Source organism: Homalodisca vitripennis, chromosome 6, assembly GCF_021130785.1.
Source record: "Homalodisca vitripennis isolate AUS2020 chromosome 6, UT_GWSS_2.1, whole genome shotgun sequence".
Lineage (NCBI taxonomy): Eukaryota > Metazoa > Arthropoda > Insecta > Hemiptera > Cicadellidae > Homalodisca > Homalodisca vitripennis.
Genome location: NC_060212.1, coordinates 150,208,823 through 150,230,134, shown reverse-complemented (window position 1 = coordinate 150,230,134; position 21,312 = coordinate 150,208,823). Strand labels below are relative to the sequence as shown.

The 21,312-nt window shown below is 33.7% G+C and overlaps 1 protein-coding gene across 1 annotated transcript; it reads right to left on the bottom strand.

Moving 5' to 3' along the window:
- Window positions 1-1,051: 1,051 nt before the first annotated feature.
- Window positions 1,052-3,860, bottom strand: LOC124365281. The gene is made up of 2 exons (XM_046821243.1): window positions 3,707-3,860; window positions 1,052-2,039 (listed from the first exon to the last, which is right to left on the bottom strand). The coding sequence occupies exons 1-2, from the start codon at window positions 3,776-3,778 to the stop codon at window positions 1,188-1,190; spliced, it is 924 nt and encodes a 307-aa protein (XP_046677199.1). The 5' UTR covers window positions 3,779-3,860; the 3' UTR covers window positions 1,052-1,187.
- Window positions 3,861-21,312: the final 17,452 nt, after the last annotated feature.

Sequence of the window (21,312 nt, the reverse complement as noted above, 5' to 3'; positions counted from 1 at the left end):
AACGATTCAAAAATTTGAATAGAAAATACGATCTCTGCAGAGTTTAGAGACAGACAAACTTTGTTTATTTGCTGCATATCAAGTGCTATGCACCACAGCGTTCGCCAATTAGAGAACGACATTATACCCTGCACACGCAGTGTATGAATCGCTGATATTGCCCGCTCTTTTGGTATTGTGTTGCATAGGGAACTCGACCTACTACTATAATAGTCCAGGAGGCAAGGGTCAATTTGCATTGTGCGAAATCACAACCTGATTTTTCAGTGCGAGAGTTCGATAACAACTTCATTGATGCTCTGTGCTCGACAAAATGCATATAGAGAAATCACTGCACCAGTTGTGTTAATTTTATTTTTATTGGGGGACATTACACCGTATATTCAGGGAAATATTTTGAAATTAAAAGAACAACGATCAATCAAAATACTAAATTTAGTTCATTCAATTTTACAATCTGGATTTCCAAAATATTTTTCAAACTATTTCCAATTTATATCTCATGATAGTGTAAGAAGCACTCCCTCTGGTTCTCGTACCTTAAGAATGCCCCAACACAGGACTGAAGTATTTGATAGATCTTTTCAAGTGATGGGTTGTCGTCTGTGGAACTCCCTCCCCCCCAGAAATCACTTCCATTGAGGGAGATCGGCGGTTTGTGGCGGCACTGAGACGTTTGTACCATGAACGGTTGGTCGGGGCGGGCCCGTCCTAGGGGTCTGTGGGTGTGGTGCTGGCATTGTGTGTGAGGAGTGTGAGTGAGATAAAACACCATAAATATTATTTATTTCTAAAATATTCTTATTATTTATTTATAAATTATTGTTATTAGGTATTATTAATAGTTTTTGGTTCTTATTAAAAATGTAAGTTGTAATATTATTTTGTGTTATGATTGTATAACAATATATATGTTTTTTTTTATAGAAGTATCATATTTATAATTTTTTATTGTTTAGATTAATGTTTAATTTAATGTCTTTAGTAAAGTAGATTAGTGTTAATAGTAATTTGGTTAGTATATGTTAATAATTATTGTTCAGGCAGGTTAAGTGTAAGAAAGGGCGACGAGGCCCTAACTTTGCCTTTTTAAATAAACAATTTTTCATTTCATTTTATTTTTTTTTCATTATTATTTGTTATTTTTTAAATTGGATTATATTAATGTAATTGATAATGTATCTGTGTTACTGTGAGATATTGACAGAGCTTCTACTCCGGAAGATATTGCAGAACGGTCTGTCATCCAAGTAGTTGCATTTAGGAATATTTCTAGGAAGTACCCTGTAACTGGGCAGATTTGTAACACCCTGTCTTTGGTACAGTCCGGTCATCAGGGTCCTCTCAACCACTTGTACGGACCCCAGTAAGACTGTGTAAAACCTCTCGAGAAAGCTGATAATCCGGTGGATATCCGGGTTGTACCGTAAATCAAGAGTGTCTATCAAAGCGTCGTAGTTGTCAATTAAAACTATAGCCCTTCTCCCGTAATGCATCTTTAAAATTTGACACAGATATGACAAAGCCTTAATCAAATATGGTGGGCTCAGTTTATAACGCCTTTTCTTATACAAATAGTCGTTAAAATGATCTAATTCCACTTCATCCAACCACATGTACTTGTGGTACAATAGATATTTGTGTTGAATAAAAATATTTCTCAGAGTTCTTCTAAAAATGTCTAGTACTTCTTTATAAGTTATTTCTCCACTATGGCGTTTAAATTCTACAAAGACAACTGGGTATCTTCCGAAATGTTCACTGAAAAATGCCTTTTCTTTGAATATATTAAACGATTTTTCTTTGAATAGTTTATAGTTTAAAGAAGAATTTATCTCCATGATTGTCCCTCTCTCGTCGACTGGGATTTCCAGGAAGTGTTTCAGCATGGACAGCAACATGGATTTCCCACTGCGGCGCGGTGCCGTCAGCAAAACGAAATTTTTGTCTTCGAACCAAGCCTTGATCAGCAATGTCTTGTCCACGAATAAAGAGGATGTCACCAGTTTTGCAAAACCTCCTGAAGTACGAATCTTTTCCTGCAAACACATGTGTATGTTTTGTAATCATAGTTCTTCGTCATCTGTCTTAATAAAAACAATACTTGATATAAGAATTAAGTACATAATATTAATTTAAATCTGTGAGTCTTTAACTGAGCATGTATTTTAAATCTTTGCTAATTTCAAATCTTTAAGTATGGTGATAACCATGAAACCTTTGGGTATATCTAATCGTTACCAATGTTTGCTTTTTTTTATTGAAAAATTACCCATGATTCTTATCTCAAATACATATCACTACATATAGCCAACAGTATCCAACAACGTAACGCAATCAACAACTTGCATTTATGAAGAGATAAACTAGTTGTAAGTTTATCAGATCCACTTAGCCAGGAAAGTTTTAGTCGAAGAATTCTCCTATCATATTCTCCTATATCTCCTACACTGGCTTGGATGGTACTCGAAGATAGAGCGAAGAATTCCATGAGCTGGCGTCCCATCTTGGCCATTCTAATCTACTACTTACAGACGTCCTCCACGAATGTCAGACAAACTGACTTAGGTGATTGCTCTACAGAATGAGAAATATAAAAATTCTGGACTTACACAAGTGCAACATTGTTGCTCACTTTCACAGAATGTACGGACGCAGCTTCAGTGCCTGTAGTTTACGCTACCTGGGGAAGGCAGCCTTTCTTACCTGGTCGTGCTCTTGCCCACTAGAGACGACTTCCTCCTCAATCTGAGTTGATAAAAACTCCTCAGAGTTAAAACGGTCTGTTCCCTTCAAGACAAATGCCACTTACTTGGCAGCTAAGGCATAATGGGTGATACCCACTGTGCTATGTGCATTAGCCTCCTGAAGAAACCTAAAGATGGCGGTTGCGTCATCTCTTCAGACTCAGATATACAGCAGATTTCAGCTGTCACTGTGTTACAGCGTACTCAGTTGAAGATTGAGAGCTTCGCTTTCTCTTTGAGTACCATAAAAGCCAGTGTCGGAGATAAACTCTATTACAAGTTACATTAAAATTTGTTTTCAATCAAGCAGGATCCTTTAATAGCCTTATTAATAAAAAAAAACGAGGATCCCGTACGAAATTACTCGTCTCTGTCTGTCTCCTTAGTTCTTATCTGATATTCATGAACTAAAACTTTGCCAAGAACTGTTTTAACTAGTACAAATGTAATCGACATTTACAAATTTATTCACAAAGAAACGTACATCAAATATGGTATTTCAATATTCACTAATTATTGAGACCCCATTCCAATTATACAACATAGTTTTATTAATGTATCAATCACGATTATTGGAACTAGAAAGTTCTTAAGAATATGATTAGTTTCTCATACATTTTGGTCTTTTTTAGCAGAAATGTTTTCAAACATTCTCTGAAGTTTTTCTTAAAAGTGATTACCATGCAATTCTTTTCGAAGAAATGTTTAAAGAATTATTTGAAAAATGTGTAACTTATCTAAAACATACCCTGGGAGTTTAAATTAGTACACTATCTTCACAGCTCTTTATCTTCAGCAATCTTTACAGTTGTGAATATTAGTAAAAGCTACTGAACGTGTCAGTTCCAAAACCTATTCACAATAAACTATTGATAATTAAGTAAAAACAATTACTATTAAAGTGACTACGTATAAATTTTCTTATAATCTGTATAAATCCTAGATAATATGAATTGTACCTCAAAAACACCAAGCGGTGTGACAATGGATATCAAGATTATTTGGATCGTTGTGAACACAATAAAAGTCATACCTTAACAAAAAAGTCGTTTTATTCATTAAATCACAGATACAAACAAGAACACAAGCAACTGAATTACTAATGCCTGACAACACTGTGGGATTTTATTATTAACGTAGCATTGGTAATGCACTCTCAATGAAATAAGAACACTATGGAGTTGTGTGATTAATTTAGTAGGTGATAAGAGAACTATATCAGTTTGAGTGATATAATGATATCAGATATGTTATTTCAATGTCTCAACCAAATCCCATTTAGAAGTAGCAATGTATGGCGTTTTCCGATAATGTGTAAACTCACAGTTCTGTTTTAAGTTTCCGTTGTGTGTGCGTGCGTGCGGGTGTGTGCGTGTGTGTGTGTGTGTGTGTGTGTGTGTGTGTGTGTGTGTGTGTGTGTGTGTGTGTTTTGTCGTTGTGCGGGCAAGACATTTAGTTTCTAAATTTAAATTCTGAAACTGAACATTTTTGGTGTTAATGTATTTCTATAGATCGTAATATTTTTCAAACTATACTTTACCATAGTATAATTAAGTTTATTTGTTTATAATCTATGAATTTATAAAAGCTTTTTTAGCAACAAAAAATACAACGGGACATTTTTTTGTTAAACATTGTAACTAGTACTACTGTATATGAAATTTAATTTTTACGTCTGATACTACAGCTGACTATTGTAATGCTATATTTACACTGTATTTAAATTAAACTTATTTTCAAAAAATTAAATTTGCAAAATTATTTAAAAAGTATAACCAATTATTCATTTTTTTAACATTTTATTTTTAAGTATCTTATGCACTTTTATCCTGTGATTAAAGCAATAAACAGATTACAGAATTTATCCATTCAACATAAACCTACTATCCTCAAATATTCTTCCCAAAACAATGTAATTATATTTGAAAGTAAGAAAGTTACGTAGTGAGAAAGGGTTGTTTCACTAACCCTGTTGAAATTGGTTTCTATAACCGACAACTTTGAAAATCCAATCTGTATTTCTCAGTGAACCGAGAGAACGCGTTTGTTACAAGGTTTCCAAAGTAAAAATGTCCCCTTATACCCAGGACTGTTGTAAAGTTTACCAATCCAAGGAATTGAGACGCCATTCACACTCGCCTTTTGTCCCAGTTTTCAACAAGAACGAGACAGTTTTTACAAGTTCTATTTTTATTTGGGGCACTTTATTTTCAACATTTACCTAAATAAATGGAAAGTATAATTTTTAAAACAATAACTATGTTTTTAAGTATTTGTATTTTATTTTAAAATTTAGTTTATGTCAACCGGGCAGTATAACATACTTCTCTCAACACTTGTGACACCTGTTTAAGACATATTCTGGGAGTGAGGAATAAAACTTTTCCTCACTAAAACTGGCCAAAAAATGCTTCCTGACACAGCTACAAGATCCCAAGGTCAGCCTTAAATTGTGTTTTTTTATACTACTATAGCGACATAACTAAACATTGTATCATAATAATCAATGTAATATATTGTAAGGGGCTAAAATAAGATGGTGGCACACAACTTTCACAGTTTAAATTTTTCCCTAATTTCAGTAAAGTTTTAGAAGGTAAACCAACAAATTTATACACATAACGCAGCTATGGTGAGAAGGGTTGATCCCGTGTGAACGATGAGTTAAGCCACAATTCACCTTCCTCTTACTGCAGCGTTTGGAATTTGATTCTGTTACAGACTTGACTACTGAAAACTAGAGCTTCTTTACCATAACTTCTTTATGTTTAGAAAATTCTGTTGCTCCATCAAGAGTACTCTTAGAGATCCTGTCTATCACATTGTAGTGCACTCAATTGTTCACCTGATGAGGTAATTAGAATTTTCTTCAACTATGTTACACTATATATTGTGGTCTATGATGTCGAAACGATGTAACGAGTTCATTTTGAGCTTCTTCGTTGCCGTCTTTTTTATCTTTTCAAACAGGATTGAAGATACTCTAGCAGCTTATATCAGTAACAAACCAAATCTTTCGCAACATTTAGATTTAAATGAATTACAACAATCCATTGCATAATATTATTGTGTAAAAAAAACGCTTACTCCCAGTACATTGAAAGGAATACAAAATATTTAAAAATTATCTGCCCGAAATGAATATTATAATATTATGATTTATTACTGATTTCCACAACGATTTATTAAGACACAATACCAACAGTCCACATAACAATAACGTTATTAGTTTTTTCAATAAGTTTGAAATTAGGCACAAAATAATGTTAACATGTTAACATGTCTTCTTTAAAAATACTTTGGTATGCTTTAGCTCCTAAACGAGTATGTTAAAAAACATTGACAAAGAATTAAAACTATTTAAGATTTAATTTGATACTCAAAACTGTTAGGGTATTCCACAGATACTTTAAATTTGACCGTCATATTGGAGAATGTGCAAATTTTTAATATAAAAATTTATATTCGTAATGGACGCTAAAGCAAGTTAAAGTCCCCAATTCACAGTTAGTTGTTTTTGAGTTACTATCGATGGCACAGTTGAGAAGTACACTTATATATATATATATATATATTATATATATATATATATATATATTATATATATATATATATATAAAACGTAAAATCAATACGATCAAATAATACTCATCACATCTTTACAACCTCAGTTTGAACGACAAGTACGACTAGTTCAACTGAAGCTCGAATCAGCAACCCAGCGGCCTCGAAAAGAAACGATAAACTAAATAAAAAATAAATGCGAACACTAGTTCGCTCGAAATCGCGCCTAGCTCGATTCGAGCTCAAAAGTAAGGAACGCTGGTGCCAACGTACGTCAAGCGACCCAGCGGCCTCGACACGAAACGATAAACTAAATAAAAACTAAATGCGAACACTAGTTCGCTCGAAACCGCGCCTAGCTCGATTCGAGCTCAAAAGTAAGGAACGCTGGTGCCAACGTACGTCAAGCGACCCAGCGGCCTCGAGAAGAAACGATAAACTAAATAAAAACTAAATGCGAACACTAGTTCGCTCGAAACCGCGCCTAGCTCGACTCGAGCACGAAACTAGGGAACGCTGGTGCCAACGTACGTCAAGCGACCCAGCGGCCTCGAGAAGAAACGATAAACTAAATAAAAACTAAATGCGAACACTAGTTCGCTCGAAACCGCGCCTAGCTCGACTCGAGCACGAAACTAGGGAACGCTGGTGCCAACGTACGTCAAGCGACCCAGCGGCCTCGAAACGAAACGAAACGATAAACTGAGTAAAACTAAATTAATCACGCCTAACCCGAAGCTCAGGAATGCTGGTGCCAACGTACGTCAAGTAACCCAGCGGCCTCGAAACGAAACGATAAACTGAGTAAAACTAAATTAAATCACGCCTAGCCCGAAGCTCAGGAACGCTGGTGCCAACGTACGTCAAGCAACCCAGCGGCCTCGAAATGAAACGATAAACTAAATATAAGCTAAACTAAACTACATTCACGCCTAGTCCAAAACTAAGGAACGCTAGTGCCAACGTACGTCAAGCGACCCAGCGGCCTCGAAACGAAACAATAAACTAAATAAAACTAAATTTAAACTAAATTCAAACTCCTCGTTACTAGTAATAGAATCTAATTCTATTCGTGCTGGTTTATTTTCTTGCTATACTTTATATCTAAAATAATATTCTATTAGCAGCTTAAGTACGTAATGTCATGTACTTATCGTATCGTTAGTGACTGGGCAAGTGCAGGTAAAAACGTGTTTTGGCAGGTAAATAAGTACCTACTACGGCTAGGACTTACTTGCACCTTATCGTGTCGTATGTGGGGGCGGCGACTCCGACTCGACGACTCCGACTCGACGACGACTCCGACTGAGAGACTCCGACCGAGAGAGCGAGGCAGCCAGGCACAGCGCAATTGCGTACTGTAGTACCTGAGCCGTCCGCTGGAAGGCGCTTCAGCCTTTGAAGCGAACTCCGGCGGATTTGTCCTGAAACTCCGTGTCTTACCCTGTCGAGCCGGACCCCGCCAGCTGACATCTCCCGCGATGTTGTTGAGCTACTGGAGTATAATTGTAGGTGGAAAAAATAAAAATTATAACATGTCATAAAAAAAACTAAAAATATTCTCCTCTGAAAAAAATAAAAATGCCTTATTTAAGCCCCCTGTAAAAATGACAAGTTACATAACCTTTATGTTTTTGGTTATGTTATAAGTTTCATTATTTTGTTTATTTCACCTGAAGAAGCGTTAAGCGAAATATAGTACGTTAATATTAATATGTTGGTCTTGTTCTACATATATATATATATATATATATATATATATATATATATATAAAATAAATATATATATACATATATAATATAAATATATATATATATATATAATATATATCTCGTATATATATAATTTCAATAAACAATGTATCACAAAAGTACTTTCTTCGCCGGGGCTTGAACCCGGATCTCTCACTTGCCGAGTAAATGCATTAAATGCGAGTAAATGCCATTACACCACAGAGCCCTCACTTTTTACGATTCAATTATTTTGTATTTAGCCGTATCTGTCACATATGCATTTAAAATAACCAAACTAACATATGATCGGAAGACCAAATACCTGTCAAACGACGTTTATTTACATTAAATTTGTATCAATGGCAATAGCCTTTTTTAATTATATAAATACATAAACATATACATACATAAACATATATATATATATATTTATTTATATTTATATATATATATATATATACATAAATATATGTGTATATATATATATATATACATAAATATATGTATATATATACATAAATATATGTATATATATATACATAAATATATGTATATATTTAAATATGAAGAGGAGGGACGGAAGATTCAGTTACTGCAGTTTAATAATCCATCAGACATCCTATACTTCAACTAAGAATTAATATTCTTTATTAGCTCGTAAAATAAACGTAAAATAAACTGGCATTGCTTAATTTCTTAATAGATGTTTATTCGAGTAATCTTTCACCCTTAATGGATTATAAACCTACAAACGAATGTGTGCCGATATCAATAACTTGGGTAATTAAAGTAAATATAAATTATAAAAGAGTTATTCTGGTATGCTTAAACAAAATTATGATAAAGGTCTTTTATTAAAACACGATTCCAACTCATGATTTTATTGAACCGAATTTTAGCTTCAAGTTTATATTTTTAATTTATTGTTTTAAGTTTAAAAAAATAAATTAGTCTGGTGACTTTACAAGTGGGGTCCCAACTTGCGATTAACTGTTAAAGTTGTACCATATCCATTATATATAATATTTGAGCAGTATAGTATAGTTCTATGCTGTATCATTTAATAAACTTGCTTAAGTAGGGTAACGATTGCAATACATGTACGAGCGGGGACACCAGTGATCCAAGTTCATGGAGCTCAATTGAGTTTAAACTTGAGGTTATCTGAGATAAAGCTGTTAAAATTTCCAGAATATATCATATTTGAGTATTAAAAAATTTATTCTGTGTTGTATCATTCTTAACAATATTCTTGTTTAAGTAGGGTAATGATGAAATACATGCACGGGTGAGGACACCAGTGATCTAAGTTTCATAGAGCACAATTGAGTTTCAACTTTAGCTCATCTCAGATAAGGTTGTAAAATCTTCACAATATATCTTATTTGAGCATTAAAATATATTTCTGTGCTTTATCATTCTTAACAATATTCTTGTTTAAGCAGCGTAATGATGAAATACATGCACGGGTGAGGACACCAGTGATCTAAGTTCATAGAGCACAATTGAGTTTCAACTTTAGGTTATCTGAGATATGGTTGTAAAATTTCCAGAATATATCATATTTGAGCATTAAAATATATTTCTGTGCTTTATCATTCTTAACAATATTCTTGTTTTGAGCAGCGTAATGATGAAGTGAGCACCAGTGATCCAAGTTCATGGAGCACAATTGAGTTTTCAACTTTAGGTTATCTGAGATATAAAGATGTAAAATTTTCCAGAATATATCATATTTGAGTATTAAAAAAATATATTTCTGTGCTTTATCATTCTTAAGAATATTCTTGTTTGAGCAGCATAATGATGAAATACATGCACGGGCGGGGACACCAGTGATCCAAAGTTAATGGAGCACAATTGAGTTTCAACTTTAGGTTATCTGAGATAAAGATGTAAAATTTCCAGAATATATCATATTTGAGTATTAAAAAATATATTTCTGTGCTTTATCATTCTTAACACAATATTCTTGTTTGAGCAGCATAAGGATGAAATACATGCACGGGCGGGGACACCAGTGATCCAAGTTCATGGAGCTCAATTGAGTTTAAACTTGAGGTTACTTGAGATAAAGATGTAAAATTTCCAGAATATATCATATTTGAGTATTAAAAACATATATTTCTGTGCTTTATCATTCTTAACAATATTCTTGTTTGAGCAGCGTAATGATGAAATACATGCACGGGCGGGGGACACCAGTGTGATCCAAGTTCATGGAGCTCAATTGAGTTTAAACTTGAGGTTATCTGAGATAAAGTTGTAAAATTTCCAGAATATATATCATATTTGAGCATTAAAATATATTTCTGTGCTTTATCATTCTTAAAAATATTCTTGTTTGAGCAGCGTAATGATGAAATACATGCACGGGCGGGGACACCAGTGATCTAAGTGCATGCAGCATATCTGAGTTTCAACTTGCAATTATATATATATATATATAATTTCAATAAACATTGTATCACAAAAAGTACTTTCTTCTCCGGGGCTCGAACCCGGATCTCTCACTTGCCGGGTAAATGTGCTACCATTACACCACAGAGCCCTCACTTTTTACGATTCAATTATTTTGTATTTGACCGTATCTGTCACATATGCGTTTAAAATAACCAAACTAACATATGATCGGAAGACCAAATACCTGTCAAATGACGTTTATTTGCATTAAATTTGTATCAATGGAAATAGCCTTTTTAATTATATACACACACACACACACACACACACTCACACACACATATATACATATATATTTGTATATATATATGTATGTATATATATATATATATATATATATATATGTATGTATATATATACATATCTATGTATATATTTAAATATGAAGAGGAGGGACGGAAGATTCAGTTACTGCAGTTTAATAATCCATCAGACATCGTATAATTCAACTAAGAATTAATATTCTTTATTAGCTCGTAAAAGATATTTAATAACAGCCATAACCAACGGAGAAATATTACATTTATTTACAGATATAGAAATGAGTTACCAAGTGTAATCGCACGCAGTGGCAACACTGTAACTTGAGAAGTTAATAAATATTTCATTGCGTAACAGAAAAGCCAGAGAACTGCTTTATGGAAGAAACGCATAACTGCTTATCATAACTTCCAAGTATCGCGTTGAAAGGATGAGATAGGAGTCGTGTTACATGAAATTGAAATACGTATCAGAACGCTCCAGTACTCATCCCCTGTGAGTTCTGACTTAAAGGATTTGTAAAACTGGGGTGCCTCCCGGCCACCATTGGTACTTTATGATGCAACCAATTCAACTCAAGCGTTAATGAATCCCCCTCTCTTACTTCTCTGTGGAAGAACTGCTCAAACTGATTAACATTATCTGAAATTTAATAATAGACAGTAAGCACACGTATTGATTGTGATGTTAGATGATTTTAAATTTCTACTTCTATTTTAAATAAACTGTTTCGCTCTGAGCTCTGAAAACTTTAAGTTTATTTCTGGTTTTATTTTAATGAAGGAACCCCTAATCAGATTAATTATAATCTTAGGGGCTCTATATTTTTCTCAAAGTTGTATTTTATTTTTAGTAAAAATGTTATAATAAGTTTAAAAGTTAAGTTAGTATATAGGTCAGCCTGGGAAAAAAGTATATTTTGTAAAGTGATAATTGTTGACTTGATATACATAATATTGTTTTTCATAATATTGCTATGTGCATTATGTTTCTTGAGAAAAATAAATAATTTGATTTGATTTGATTATTGAACTTAATTTTTATTTACAGTACTTAATACGTCACAGTAATTGTTAACACTAAACATAATAACGTTAGTGGCGTAAATAACGGGCCGGTGAGTACTCAAATATGATTTTCAGTTTTATTTATTTCAACCTCTTTCATTTCTTGTTAGCACATTTTACTACTTCAAAAATATTCCTAAACAAACTCTTGATAACGTTATATTAACCAAGTAATAAGACTTTACGATAACACGTAAAATAAACTGGCATTGCTTAATTTCTTAATAGATGTTTATTCAAGTAATCTTTCACCCTTAACGGATTATAAACCTACAAACGAATGTGTGCCGATATCAATAACTTGGGTAATTAAAGTAAATATAAATTATGAAAGAGTTATTTAAATATTCTGGTATGCTTAAACAAAATTATGATAAAGGTCTTTTATTAAAACACGATTCCAATTCATGATTTTATTGAACCGAATTTTAAGCTTCAAGTTTATATTTTAATTTATTGTTTTAAGTTTAAAACAATAAATTAGTCTGTTGACTTTACAAGTAGGTCCCAACTTGCGATTAACTGTTAAAGCTGTACCATATCCATAATATATAATATTTGAGCAGTATAGTATAGTTCTATGCTGTATCATTCAATAAACTTGCTTAAGTAGGGTAATGATGCAATACATGTACGGGCGGGGACAACAGTGATCTAAGTTCATGGAGCTCAATTGAGTTTAAAATTGAGGTTATCTGAGATAAGGCTGTAAAATTTCCAGAATATATCATATTTGAGCATTAAAATATATTTTTTGTGCTGTATCATTCTTAACAATATTCTTGTTTAAGTAGGGTAATGATGAAATACATGCACGGGCGGGGACACCAGTGATTCGAGTTCATGGAGCTCAATTGAGTTTAAACTTGAGGTTATCTGAAATAAGGCTGTAAAATTTCCAGAATATATCATATTTGATCATTAAAATATATTTCTGTGCTTTATCATTCTTAACAATATTCTTGTTTGAGCAGCGTAATGATGAAATACATGCACGGGCGGGGACACCAGTGATCCAAGTTCATGGAGCTCAATTGAGTTTAAACTTGAGGTTATCTGAAATAAGGCTGTAAAATTTCCAGAATATATCATATTTGAGCATTAAAATATATTTCTGTGCTTTATCATTCTTAACAATATTCTTGTTTGAGCAGCGTAATGATGAAATACATGCACGGGCGGGGACACCAGTGATCCAAGTTCATGGAGCTCAATTGAGTTTAAACTTGAGGTTATCTGAAATAAGGCTGTAAAATTTCCAGAATATATCATATTTGAGCATTAAAATATATTTCTGTGCTTCATCATTCTTAAAAATATTCTTGTTTGAGCAGCGTAATGATGAAATACATGCACGGGCGGGGACACCAGTGATCTAAGTCCATGCAGCATATCTGAGTTTCAACTTGCAATTAACCGAGTTAAAGTTGCACCATTCCCAGAATATGTAATATTGGAATACTTATACTCAGTTTCATCCAAGAGTTGCAGTCTCCACGGTGATGTAATACTTAATCACTCTCGTCAACTTATATATTTCAACAAGTTATTGATTTGTGATTGCCAATCATGTTTACCACGTTTTTTTATATTTCGTGTGATTTTTTGTATCAATTAAAATGAACTGTTACAAGACTTATTAACTCTGAATATGAATATGGCTTCTTGTAGGAGGAACTAGGCTATAAGATTGTTGATACCTGCGTTTTTAAAAGTGTATACTCTATTAGTTTGTTTATTCTCAGTTTTTTTTTTTTTTATTATTATTAATACGAGTGTAACTGTATACAAATAAGGTGAATTAATACTAAACCTTAAGATAAAGTTGCAAATAAACTATTTTAATATACTTTTCATTTAATTTAATAGTGCAATAAAAATACTAACAGATTTACTATCTCTAAGTATTACAGTTCTTTGTATCAAACATGAAAGATATGGATGTATACTAATATATACTTATTAGATAGACGAAAAAAACATCAAGTTAATAAAAGATATTAATTTTTAACGATGTAAAATGGGACATAAGGTTCGATAATTACATTTTCAGCAGTAAATTTAAACTAAAAAGTGGCACACCATTTATCAACTAGCTTGCAGTGAAAACAATACTAGAGGTCAAGTTACAAAAATTTAACTTTTCTATGAATCATACTTCCGTCAGTTGGTGTTAAAAACAGCTGTTTTCTTAACAAAACTATTATAGTCCTCAGATATTCTGTGTTTTCTGTTCTGTAGGAGGTCGGTTTCCCAGCGAAAAAGCAAATGAACAAAGCTTAAAGTATCTTGGTACTTGCAATGTTGTTTTAATTTTTATTTCAAACGTTGTACTTAACAAATAAATAAAAAATCTAATTAATATAAAGTTTTTAAAATGGGATAATAGTACAATAGTGTGTGTCAGTACATCAGGGACTCAAGTTCACGGCACAGAAGTGGGTTGCAACTTGTTTGTAAGTGAGTTACAGTTGCGCCATTCCCTGAATATGTAATATTTGAGCACTCGTGTCTCCCTACATGCTTTAGCGAGCTGTAGGTTATTCGCTGTTATAGGAAAAGGTTTAATAAAATTTAGCTAAAATTCACTAACGTTAGTTTTTAATTAGTTCATTACCTAGCATTTAACTAAACTCCGTATTTGTTGGCGATTTTGTTCAATATTGTGTGATGGGTTTAAAAAAATACAACTCGTTATCCTTATCTCCATTTCAAGAAATATTTTAGACCCAATAATAACATTAAGATTTATATGAAAAACGCTCTTTGGTTTTAAAGTAAGCACAAATTAATTATAAATTGCAATCATACTTTCGTTGTTCAAAAGATTAGACTATCCTATTTCCTGTATACTGAGAAAGCAGGAACTAAAACATACAGGCGTAGTTATTTGTTATATGCACATTATGATAATAAGAAGTAAAGGTTAATCACTACAGGATGTTAAGATACTACTTGCCATTGTGTGGTAATTGTTTGAGTCCCAGGATGAAAGAATACTAGAATGATCATTCATGTCGATGTACTATGTACTAATTAACGTAATAACAACAATGTTTATGAAGTCACTACAAGCAATCCGGGCTCTAGTTAGGCGAATTTATCCTGAGAGACCATAAGTACTGCATGCTATGGTTCATGTCCCAGGATAGAGGATACTATAATGATCATTCATGTCGATGTACTATGTACTGATTAACGTAATGGCAACATTGTTTATGAAGTCACTACAAGCAATTCGGGCTCTAGTTAGGCGAATTTATCCTGAGGGACCATAAGTACTGCAGACTATGGTTCATGTCCCAGAATAAAGGATACTATAATGATCATACATGTCGATGTACAATGTACTGAATAACGTAATGGCAAAATTGTTTATGACGTCACTACAAGCAATTCGGGCTCTAGTTAGGCGAATTTATCCTGAGGGACCATAAGTACTGCAGACTATGGTTCATGTCCCAGAATAAAGGATACTATAATGATCATACATGTCGATGTACAATGTACTGAATAACGTAATGGCAGCATTGTTTATGACGTCCCTACAAGTAATTCGGGCTCTAGTTAGGCGAATTTATCCTGAGGGACCATAAGTACTGCAGACTATGGTTCATGTCCCAGAATAAAGGATACTATAATGATCATACATGTCGATGTACAATGTACTGAATAACGTAATGGCAGCATTGTTTATGACGTCCCTACAAGTAATTCGGGCTCTAGTTAGGCGAATTTATCCTGAGGGACCATAGGTACTACAGGCTATGGTTCATGTCCCAGGTTAAAGGATACTATAATGATCATACTTGTCGATGTACAATGTACTGAATAACGTAATGGCAATATTGTTTATGACCTCACTACAAGCAAACCGGGCACTAATTAGACGAATCTATCCTGAGCGACCATAAATACTGCAGACTATAGTTCACATCTCAGGATAAAGGATACTACAATGATCAGATATGTCGATGTACAATGTACTGAATAACGTAATGGCAAAATTGTTTATGACGTCCCTACAAGCAATCCGGGCACTAATTAGGCGAATCTGTCCTGAGGGACCATAGGCACTACGGGCTATGGTTCATGTCCCAGGTTAAAGGATACTATAATGATCATACTTGTCGATGTACAATGTACTGAATAACGTAATGGCAACATTGTTTATGATTACTGCAAGTAAGCTGGGCACTAATTAGACGAATCTATCCTGAGGGACCATAAATACTGCAGACTATAGTTCACATCCCAGGATAAAGGATACTATAATGATCATACATGTCGATGTACAATGTACTGAATAACGTAATGGCAAAATTGTTTATGACGTCCCTACAAGCAATCCGGGCTCTAGTTAGGCGAATTTATCCTGAGGGACCATAGCTACTACAGGCTATGGTTCATGTCACAGAATAAAGGATACTATAATGATCATACATGTCGATGTACAATGTACTGAATAACGTAATCGCAGCATTGTTTATGACGTCCCTACTAGCAATTCGGGCACTAATTAGGCGAATCTATCCTGAGGGACCATAGCTACTACAGGCTATGGTTCACGTCCCAGGTTAAAGGATACTATAATGATCAGACATGTCGATGTACAATGTACTGAATAACGTAATCGCAGCATTGTTTATGACGTCCCTACTAGCAATCCGGGCACTAATTAGGCGAATCTATCCTGAGGGACCATAGCTACTACAGGCTATGGTTCATGTCACAGAATAAAGGATACTATAATGATCATACGTGTCGATGTACAATGTACTGAATAACGTAATCGCAACATTGTTTATGACGTCCCTACTAAGCAATCCGGGCACTAATTAGACGAATCTATCCTGAGGGACCATAGCTACTGCAGGCTATGGTTCATGTCCCAGTATGAAGGATACTATAATGATCAGACATGTCGATGTACAATGTACTGAATAACGTAATGGCAACATTGATCATGACCTCACTACAAGCAAGCCGGGCACTAATTAGACGAATCTATCCTGAGGGACCATAAATACTGCAGACTATAGTTCACATCCCAGGATAAAGGATACTACAATGATCAGATATGTCGATGTACTATGTACTGATTAACGTAATAACAACATTGTTTATGAAGTCGCTACAAGCAATTCGGGCTCTAGTTAGGCGAATTTATCCTGAGGGACCATAAGTACTGCAGACTATGGTTCATGTCCCAGTATAAATGATACTATAATGATCAGACATGTCGATGTACAATGTACTGAATAACGTAATGGCAACATTGTTTATGATTACTAAAAGTAAGCTGGGCACTAGTTATATTAATCTGGGCTGAGGGGGCATAAATCTTGCAGGCTATGATTCGAGTCCCATGAAGAAAGGGTACTAGAATGATTAAACTTGTTGATACACCATGTGTTACTTCCCGCGTTTTTTTGCAATATATTTTGTGTAAGGGTAATACTTAACGTAACTGTAGCAACAGTTTATTTCGAGCAGAAATTGATCTGAGGAAAAGGGCCATTACATGTGTAGATAAGTAGTGCAACTAAACCTTAGACTATGCGTTTAAAGCGAGTATAAAAATCAAACATAATTGTTTACTGGCCCAACGTATCTGATATTTATTTCTAAAATGCTAAAATTAAAAGTAAAACTCATTTTATATTAGCTAAAGTTCTATTTCATATTGTAACATATTATCTTAATCCTGTAATAGTACAAATCTCCGTACAAGGGTTGTCATAATGACAGAATCTAAACCGTGCCACCAATATTCTCCCGTGTAGGGAATGGTTGAGAATAAATCTTTGTAAAATTAGATATATTTAACACAGCTTTCATGTTATTGCCTTGATTTGAAATAATTTGTCGTGATAGTTTTCCTTACAGGTAGAAACACTGAGCAAATGTTTATAATACTACATGTGGGTTTGCAATGTTGTGTTGTTTAATGATTAAAACACTAAAAGACTGTTTTATTATATTACGATAGAACTGCTGGAAATAGTAGTCATCAACGCCGAAAAGACAGTAATAGTGCCAGTGATTGGGACTGAGCACTCTACATGGGCTTTAGCAATAAGCTGTTTTAAACTGAACAATATACTCTCAGATTAACAGTGAAACAGTGGAATCCTTTATGAAAAAGCCTTTAATCGAATTTATTTCAAATCCTGTTGTGGATTAAAAACTAAGAGCTACGGATTAACAACAAAGATATATATAAAATATTAGAGTTAGACACCTAAAATCGCCGAACGGTAATCGATACATTTGTATAATAACATTGTTTTTAAAATACCTACACGAGGTTTAACGATGCTTCAAGAGAAAAATTGTATAGACCCGAAATTTAAATTATGAAAGTTAATCCGTTTACATAAATACTAATTATGAGACATAACAGGCAAGTAAAAAATGGATTATAATAAAACATTAAGCATTGTTTATGGGCTCACACTTACTTAGCTAAATATTCTTTTCTTTTCTTTTTATATTTGTTCATTTCAAAACCTTTGACTTTGTTTATCATCATACCCTTAGTAATGTATCTATAATATTTATATTTCTCAGTTCATTTTAAGAAGAAATAATATCCCTCATACTTTGAAGCGTTTCTGGTTATTGTTCTGACAGAAATATTTACGGTACGTTATTATTCAGATGTTTATCTTTGTTTAACTTGTGAGCAACACATTAAAAATTGCATGGCAACATATGTACACAATTTTCTATATTACACGTAGAGTTAGATATTATAGCGTTATCATATTCGCATTGGGCTATTTAACCATTAAATTTCTACAAAAACACGAAAAAAAATTATTAAATTTTAAAAGAAAGAAAAGATGAAACGATTTCCCAGAGAAGCTACTGAATTTGTTGTGCCAATTTTATAAAAGCCTGAAAGTTTAAAATGTAATGACTTAGATCTACACATAAAGTTAAATATCTTAAGAATAGACTTAGATTGAATACAGTTCGAATAACACTAGCTGTAGTTAGTCATTTTATCCTACCTTCAAAATTCATAATTTGTTGCACGCAACAGAATGAGAGATCAATTAAAAAAGTCAGCGCTTTCAAAACCACTCTGCTTAAGTCTCATGTTAAGGTAATAATAAGCAATATATGGATCAACCTCGATTTTTCTCATATTACAATATAATGTTCCAATAGTCAATTAGAAAAGGAAATGACTAGAATTTCTTGCCGGAAAGCAGTTATAGGGAGCAGGCAACTCATATTACAATATAATGTTCCAATAGTCAATTAGAAAAGGAAATGACTAGAATTTCTTGCTGGAAAGCAGTTATAGGGAGCAGGCAACCGCGAGAATGACCTATTAGTGATCAGGGGCACTGACGTGATCTGGGCTTCAAATTTGGAACTACTCGAGTTAATTTTTTTTATAAAAGAGCAAGCAGCGCGAAGCGCTGCGCAGCGGGCAAGCATCGTGCGTGATCTTCGTATATACTGAATTGATTCAGGCCAAAGGAATGACACAGATTCCTTTACCAGATTTTTACGGAGATTTTGTATTGGGCGGATTATATTGGTTTACTTTGCTTTCCAGCATGTAATTATGTGTTTAAAATTGTTTTACATACATTACCTACATTATATTGTAATATGTAATAGCAATTTATCAGAAATTTTTAATAAAAAAAAGGATCACGCACGATGCCTGTCCAATGCGGAGCGCTTCGCGCTGCTTGCTCTTTTAGAAAAAAATTAACTCGAGTAGTTCCAAATTTGAAGTCCAGATCACGTCAGTGCCCCTGATCACTAATAGGTAACTCTAAGCAATATATGACCGTCTGGCGGTTGCCTGCTCCCTATAACTGCTTTCCGGCAAGAAATTCTAGTCATTTCCTTTTCTAATTGACTATTGGAACATTATATTGTAATATGAGAAAAAATCGAGGTTGACCCATATATTGCTTAGAATTACCCATGTTAACAATATTGAACAATAAAATATTTGCTCCCTTAATTTTAATCACTTCCTTGCATGTCTTATTTAAGGCTACTTGCATAGGTACATAATTTATTAAGTTTTTGTATATGCTTAAAGTCTCTTTTTTGCAAATGAGTCTTGCTGAGGAATAAATAATTATAGGATGAAACGAATTATAACTTTAAATTTTTCTTAACTGAAAATCAATCAAGATGACATAGTTGAAAAACTTTATATATATAAAGTTTTATATATATATATATATATATATATATATATATATATAACCTGTTTCTGTTTTTATTAGCATGTTCTTCAGATATTTATTATAGAAATTTGCAAATTGTATAATTTCCTGTATTCATTGAATACTAAACGTCATTTTGGTTTCTTCCACTTCACTTTCATTACTCCAAGTTGCCCTTCGTATAACATTATTACAATATTTAACGGGATTATATTGGCAGCCATTTTGATGTTAGCCTCACAATGCCTTCAAATACCTGTACGACCTTGTTTTTAGTTTTTTAGAGTTGTGGAAGGTGTCTAATGTTAAAGATATGATTAATACACACCCTAATCTTAAGATAGCCTTCTCCATTAACCCCCAAAAATGAGGTGTAAAAGTAGTTTACATTGCTCTTTCGGTGTATACCTAAAGTTTGTTTCGCTACAGTTGATGCTTAACTGCGACATGCTTTAAATAAGGGATGTAAAATAAATGTATTTATTCAAATGTTTATTTATTAACAACACTTATTTATAATTCTCATAATAAAATTAAACTAGTGGAAGAGTAAATATGAGAAGATTGTACGTGAAAATAACTAAAGAAATAATAAAATTTAAGTGACTAGAGATAGTTATCGCTGGAAACCAAAGCAAGCTCCCCACAGGAGCCCACGCTGTGCTCAGTAACTGTGTCAGTCGGGTTGTAGTGCATAGTAACGATTTGAGTTCCAGTTTGAACACAAGGGTTGAGGTAACGTTGGTCAATTTCACCGGCCGACTTCGGGGAAGCAAACAGTGGAGATGGTGCAGGGCGGCTGCGCCCCCTCTCACCCTACCTCCCCTGACTCCCACCTCCCTCAACCGGGCTCCCAATGCTAGCAACATCATCCCGGACTCACTGTTTACACCACCCACCCAGGACCTAATGTGGGGGTGGATTGTGTCGTGGTCAGTGATATTTTTAGTGTGCCGCTTATTTAGTGAATAGAAAACTGAACTTAGTAAATATTTCTTTAAATTAGTGCAATTTCTCAAGTTTTTTCATATCATAAACATCCGTTCTAAAACTGTCCTCACTAGGTAACCTACTTTCACCTTAGGGTTGGTCCAGTTCACGTCACTGCCCTTCGGCTGTGTATCTTCTCTAAATAATTTTCTCTTTTGAAACTCTATCTTTCAAATATATATCAGTCATTTTAGTCCGTTCCTAGTATAAACATTAGATATAAGTGAAGTTCGAATCTTCCTCGATTTCTTCTTCTCGCCCATGAAGACTCTGGACTAG

Excerpts from the sequence above, each read along its gene's own strand:
- LOC124365281 (XM_046821243.1), bottom strand. The coding sequence starts at position 3,778 with ATGACTTTTATTGTGTTCACAACGATCCAAATAATCTTGATATCCATT. Across the intron at positions 2,040-3,706 it reads CACCGCTTGGTGTTTTTGAG|GAAAAGATTCGTACTTCAGG; the intron begins GTACAATTCATA and ends ATGTGTTTGCAG.